Consider the following 6825-nt stretch of genomic DNA (forward strand, 5'->3'; position numbering starts at 1 on the left):
GTAGGTGTTCAAAAAGTTTTAGATTTTTGATTTTGAATGCTCAACCTGTGTAACAGGAATTGGTCCAATCTTATAAAAAAGTTTTAGCTAGGTGTAAGGTGATACACACCTGTAATCTCAGCTTCCTGGGAGACTGAGGTGGGAGAATTGCTTGAGGTCAGCCTAAGCAACATAGTGAAATCCTTAGTTTAATAAAATAAAGAAAGGAAAAAAAGCTAAACAAAGCTAAGCTAGCTTAAAAAAAAAAAAGGTTTTTTTTCCTCTATGGAAAAGCAAGCAAGCCAATTATAGGAAGAGAGAAATGCTCTAAGAATTATTTGTACACTATTTTGGCACAAGATGAAAACTGATAGTATGAACCAACAGTATTGAAACCCTGGATCTCTTCCTGCTTAGGTCTCACTTTGGGCTTTGTTACCTTACAGTTGAGTTTCATTACTAGCTCCTGACCACCCTGGGCTGCCTTCCTCTTTGCCATTCCTTAGGGAATGGTAGTGAGTTGGTCATTAAATATCTTTAGAGATTTTAGCAATTTGAACTATGATGCATATTAGAGTATTTGATCACTAATATGTATGAAAAAGTTCATAATGTCTTAGGGTCAAGGCTGTAAGTATTTAGGAAGTTTATGCATCTGTCTTCTAATCTGAGAAGCAGACAATTTATTTTAATGGTGTATTAGTCCATTCTTGCACTGCTATAAAGAAATACCTGAGACAGGGTAATTTATAAAGAAAAGGGGTTTAACTGGCTCACAATTCCGCAGGCTGTACAAGAAGCATGGTAGCATCAGCCTCTGCGGAGGCCTCAGGGAACTCACAATCAGGGCAGAAGGCAAAGAGGGAGCCAGCACCTCAACTGACTAGAGTAGGAGGAAGAGAATGGGGGGGGGAGGTGCTACACACTTTTAAACAACCAGATCTCATGATAACTCACTCACTGACTATCATGAGAACAGCACTGAGGGGATGGTGCTAACCCATTCATGTGAATTCCGCCTCCATGATCCGATCACCTAATACCAGTCTCTGCCTAGAACACTGGGGATTACATTTCAACATGAGATTTAGGTGGGGACACAGATCCAAACCATATCAAATGGTGAAGCATAGGTTAAAAAAAAATCAACCTTGTGAACATTAAAAAATATCTGAGTCCTCAAAAGTGTGTTTCTCAGGTCCTTAAAGCATATCACCTGTGGCTTGGAAGTACATAAAATGTAGGCTCCTCTTTCCTTTTCATTATTGTAAAGTCAGAGAAAAAGCCAACTTAGAGCCATGCCCACAATACAAAATCTGTTCAACAAGATTAGATTGTCTTTTGTTATTTCTTCCTTCCTTTGTCTTCATTTTATAAACGTATGCATGCACACAGCTTTTAAACAAGAGGCTAATTGATTAGGAAACCAGTGTTGATTTGATGTAAGCAACCATCCAAAAAGTAGAAAATATTATTATTGTTTACTACAAATGTATGGACTCGAAACTAGCTTAATTGTTATTATTCCTCAAGAGAATTTATTTTTACTCAGCCTCTTCTCGGAGAAGAGTGCTTTAGACCAAAGCTAGCAATTATAAAGCTAAGAAATCAGGCAACTGCAATACTACCAAACTACAAAAAATTTACACTAAACTAGTAAAGTTAAATGTCATTTTTAAAAAGCCCCTCTTACATTCTAGTCTATTGACAGGCATTGTGTTGGGAACTTGGTAGAGGAAAGAAAACTTCAAAAACATTTTAAAAGATTTACCGACAACAAATATACCTTGTTATTTTTCTAGCATGTAATTATTATTATGACTTTTTTCCCCCACTGATTTCTAAAGACCTGTATACTGATATAAAAACTAAAATTTTGTGCAATTCAAGATGCTCATTTCCCTCCTCTTTTCTAAAATAATTTTTTTTTTTTGAGACAGAGTTTTGCTCTTGATGCCCAGGATGGAGTGCGATGGCACAATCTCAGCTCACTGCAACCTCCACCTCCTGGGTTCAAGCGATTCTCTTGCCTCAGCCTCCTGAGTAGCTGAGATTACAGGCATGTGCCACCACGCCTGGTTAATTTTGTATTTTTAGTAGAGACGGGGTTTCTCCATGTTGGTCAGGCTGGTACCGAACTCCCAACCTCAGGTGATCCACCTGCCTTGGCCTCCCAAAATGTTGGGATTACAGGCATGAGCTACTGTGCCGGCCTACAAAAATCTTAAACAAAAAGGTTGTAATACACTAGCTGATCACTGTAGTGAAAATGAAAATGCGTATTTGTGAGAGCTGAGAAATGACACCAGAGAGAGAAGAAATTATTTGACTCTAATTTTTCTTACAAAGATTAAATTGGGATTTTAATATATAAAACCTTGAATATACATAGAATATTAAACGAAATAGTTCTAATTCAAATTGAGAATTGTCTTTTACACTGAAGGGAACTATGATTTCAAAAACAAAGGACTTATTCCATGCTTACATGCTGAGATATTATCAGAGCTGAAATGTTAAGAGATGGTACCTAAGGTAATATTTGTATATTCTCTATATAATGACTGAGAACCAGTTAAAAGGCTTATTTTAAAAAGCTAGAAAAGCAATTACGAAAATTTAGGGTTCTGTGGAAAAATTCGATCATGGCATGAACTCCATTAATGATGATTTGCCAGCAAACACTGGTTAGAAAAAGCTGGCTGAGAGAATAGCAAGGACAACCAATTAGGATTAGAACATCAGCCCTATTGCTATAAAATAACTATTGACAGTAGATCAATGGTATTAAGATCACATATACTAGAACCAGACTGCCAGGCTTTAAAGTCCAGGACCATCAGTTATGAGCTGTGTGACTTCAAACTGTATTTCTTAGGTCGCCAAGGTTCAGTTCTATCACATTTAAAACAGAAAATGACAGTAGTCATTCCAAAGCTATCTTGAGTTAAATAAGATAATCCACATAAGGGGTTTAGCACAGTGCCTGGCACATAACAACAGCTTGCCATCACCACTACAGCAACCCTGGGCAGTCCAACTTTTTGGCTGTTTCCTTAAATGTAAAATACAGGGTTTGGACTAGATAATTTCTAATGTCTTTACCCATCTAAAATTAAAATTCTACAATGTATCAACAATATACAAGCCAACTCTATTTCCAAAGAACATAAATTTGGATTTTCACCCCAGCATGATTTAAGTACTGTAAAAGAAACTTATTTTTAAGATATCCTTTTATTTTTATTTAATTTTTTAGAGATGGGGTCTTGCTATGTTGCCCAAACTGGACTTGAACTCCTAGGCTCAAGCAATCCTCTCACCTTAACCTCTGGAGTAGCTGAGATTGTAGGAATACACCACTGTTCCTGTTATGTCATCTTTTGAAATTAGCTATAATCACTACATTTATTAAAGCTGAAGTTATAGATATTCTATGTAATCCACAAGAAATCCATAATCTTCCATCACATACTGTTTGGTGACCATAATAATTTCTGAATAACAAGTCCTAACAGGAATTTCAAGGTATATAATCCCCCACTATATTTTTTTAAACAATAAGAACATTTCATACCCCATACTTAGTAAACGGAAAATAAAGATCATGAAAAATTTCAAATATATAATACAGAAAAAAGGAAAGAACTATTTTGAAACTGTCCAAAACCTAGAGGTTTAATAAAGTCTCTCTACTGATATGTTACAACTCAAAACTCAAATTACAGGCCAAATTTTTTTTGCAGGAATATTAAGGTTTTTTTTAGTATGACTCATAAATATCTAAACCAAAAATCAATTGTAATATGACAACACTAACCGCACCAACCCAAATAAATCCTTCCAATAGGGCTTTTTTTTGGGGTTTCTTTTTGGATTTGGAGAATTTTTCTTCATATATCTTAGGGACATTATTAAAAAAATTTTAAAAACCTTTTCAGTTTTTAAAAATTACTAACAGTGTGTGATCACTGAAAAGAGGTTAATCTAAAAATTTTAAAGTATTTTTCCAAATAATAAGATCATATTGGTGAGAAAAGAGTTCGGGCTCATCTCACTCAAATACTTGCATAATATGCTCGAAAGAATAAAAAAATTGTTATGTTACTTCTTAATATAAAAAACACACACGTCTGTTAAAATCTGACAATTCAATAAGCTCTCAAACCAGAAAACACGTTTCCCAGTCAACACTCATACTTATTTCTGTATTAGCAAAAATGGGGTTGTTGCAGGGGTCTTTAAAAAAAAAAAGATTTCTCTTAAATTCGTAACTCTGTTAACTGCACCTTCATTTCCAGAAACCTTATCTTTAACAAATCTCTACACTATTCATACTTAGCACAATTTCCAATCATTGAAGATATTTTAGTTTTACCTTACAATCAGTACAAAGCAGCTGTGTTAAATTCAGTCCATAAGATCAAAACTATACTGTGTCCTTACCCTCAATATTTAGCTCAAAACAAATGTGGCAGAAGGAGAGTGTTTCTTTGTCTGTTCCCAGTTTACAAACACTGCAAATGTTGTCATCATTCAAATCAATGTTTACAAACTGCTCCTCTTCGTTCATAATGCCCCTATTAAGAAACAGAAAAGGAAAGTTACACAATTTCATGAACCTGCCTTTGGGGTAGTTCCCTTTACTGGGAACTTCTAGGAAATAAGGATGCTGTTCAGCTCATTTAAAGCAAAAGCTCCATCAAACAAGCATCGCCATACTTGCACTCCATCCAACATTGCACTTTTCCTGTGGAAAGACACAAAGCTAGTAAAACTTAAAGCCAGGCCATAGGTGACACTATGTCCGTGTCTTTTTTGTCCTATAGTTGATTGGGTTAGTGGGACCTGAAGGAAAGAGATTTGCCGGCATTCTAGTCCTCCTCCTTCGTCCCCCAACCTCGAATAATCAGAGGGCTTAGCAGCGAGGCCTTTTCAGCTACCAGGTTCTGTCAACCTAGTTAACGCTGTGAGAAACAGGAAAAACGACCTGCACGGGACATTGCTTTGCTAACTTCATTGGGGGAACCTCAGATGCGCCTCGCGAACTCGGAGTTGCGAAGCTTCGCATCGAACGGAGGTCGGCGGCAGCAAAATGCACGTGGGTACCGAATACCCGGGGAGGGCGTCCCGCCGTGGCCGGGGCAACTACACCGAAGGCCGAGCGGCGGCTTCACGGTACCAGCCGGGCACCGCCGGAGGGGCCCAAGCCGGAGCTGGGAGAGCCGCGGCATCCTGGAGCCCAGCGGGCGGGAGAGCCTCGTCCCATCGCTCTGGGATTCCTCCCAGAGGGAAGAAAGCGTCCGAGGGCCACGGCGGCCGGTCCGCCCAGCCTCAGCGTCTCGGGGAGCCGGGTCCTGGCCCGGCCTTCGGCGTTGGGGGCGCGCGGCCGCCCCCAGGGAGTCGCGGACCCAAGTCCGTCTTTCCGTCGGTCTGTCCGTCGGGGCGCCTGGCGCGCAGCAGCGCGAGGGGCCACCGGGCTCGGAACTCGAAGGAGGCGGAACGATGGGACTGGGGGTCGGGGCTCAGGTGGGATGGGAGCAGGGCTGCGGGGTCTTTACCGTCCGGCTCCGCGGGCCACCACCGCCGTTCCGCGCGGCTCGGGTTCCTCCACTATTGTTTCCGGCCGCAGCAGAGGCGGCCGCCGCGCGCCTGGCCCCGCCCTCTCCCGCCGGCGCCATCCCGTAAAGGCTGCGGGGAGGGTGGCGCGGCCGTGGGCACACCTGCGCGCTCGCCGGGCTGCTGTGGGTCCGCCCCTCCGCTCCTGCACCGACGCCGCACCTTCTCCTCGAGTTCTCCTGTGATCCCGTGTTTCCTGGCCGGAGTTTCTTACCGTTCTCTGGAACGTAGCTCCTCACACACCCCTCCTCGAGGTGCGTAGATAGACGAATCCGTTCCACCTCTCCTTTCAGCCTAGTGCAAACTACTGCCCCGGGGCGGGGGCCGCAGGCGGCGGGGGTAGGAAAGCCGCGGGTGGATGGCAGAACGGGAGAGGTGCGTGGGTGGCACTTTGACTTCAGGAGAAAGAAGCAGAATACTGTCACTGAACTTATCGTTAAGTGCCAGTCGAAGTATCTAACGAAGGAAAAGTTCATATTCAGGTGTCATGATAGAGGCATAATTTCAAATACAGAATCTTTTCAAATACATTATTTGTTGTGGGGCGCCCCTGCCCCCAATATGGTACATCCCTCAACGCCCACGGGAAAAATCCCGAAGCCCCACCTCTTATTTTTAGGTCCTGCTTGGTTCTCAAATTCTTTGCTTGACTTTTGTTTAAGCTATTCTGGTTTTTTTAGGGTATGGTTCTTGCAGTACTTTCACTTACATTTTCCATTGTAGTCCTCACAGTAACCTACAGAGGAGAAACAGGAACTGTTCTCTCATGTTGCAGCCTATGAGTAATTGACCCAGGTTATCACAGTTGGTTAGAAAAAGGCTGGGACTTGAACCGAAGGCTGCTGACCTAAGATCAATGTTATTTTCTACAGCATCATATGTATGTGTTCTGGTTGCACTCACATAGAAAGAGGGCTAGCCTGTCAATCTACATGTAGGCATTCTTGAACTGATGGTTAGGAATGGACTGTCTAGATCTTGGAAGCTTCTGGGCCAAATTAGCACTCCAATTATGGCATTTGTGCCTCGCAGGAGCGATCTGTGTCCTTGCCACCTAAATTGTAGTAGATGAACAAACAACATTGACATTACTTGGTTTCCTGTTAGAAATGTAGAATCTCAGGCCCCACTCGAGATTTCCTAAATCAATACTTGCACTTTAACAAGACCGCCAGGAGATTCCTATGTTCATCGAAGTTTGAGATGCACTAATTGAAATGAAAAGCC

The 6825-nt window shown here is 41.7% G+C and overlaps 1 protein-coding gene across 3 annotated transcripts in view; it reads right to left on the bottom strand.

Moving 5' to 3' along the window:
• Positions 1 to 5921, bottom strand: part of C22H21orf91 (chromosome 22 C21orf91 homolog) — a 30688-nt gene extending 24767 nt beyond the window's left edge. Inside the window, exons 1-2 of one of the 3 annotated variants that reach the window (XM_055374038.2) lie at positions 5813 to 5921; positions 4426 to 4559 (exon numbers count right to left, since the gene is read on the bottom strand). In XM_055374038.2, the coding sequence (XP_055230013.1) occupies positions 4426 to 4552 (127 nt within the window). In that variant the 5' untranslated portion in view covers positions 4553 to 4559; positions 5813 to 5921. Of the gene's footprint in view, positions 1 to 4425; positions 4560 to 5540; positions 5680 to 5812 lie in introns of those variants that run through there. The other 2 variants (XM_004062610.4, XM_019017910.3) reach the window with 2 other exon arrangements.
• Positions 5922 to 6825: the final 904 nt, after the last annotated feature.

This window comes from Gorilla gorilla, chromosome 22 (assembly GCF_029281585.2).
Source record: "Gorilla gorilla gorilla isolate KB3781 chromosome 22, NHGRI_mGorGor1-v2.1_pri, whole genome shotgun sequence".
NCBI lineage: Eukaryota > Metazoa > Chordata > Mammalia > Primates > Hominidae > Gorilla > Gorilla gorilla.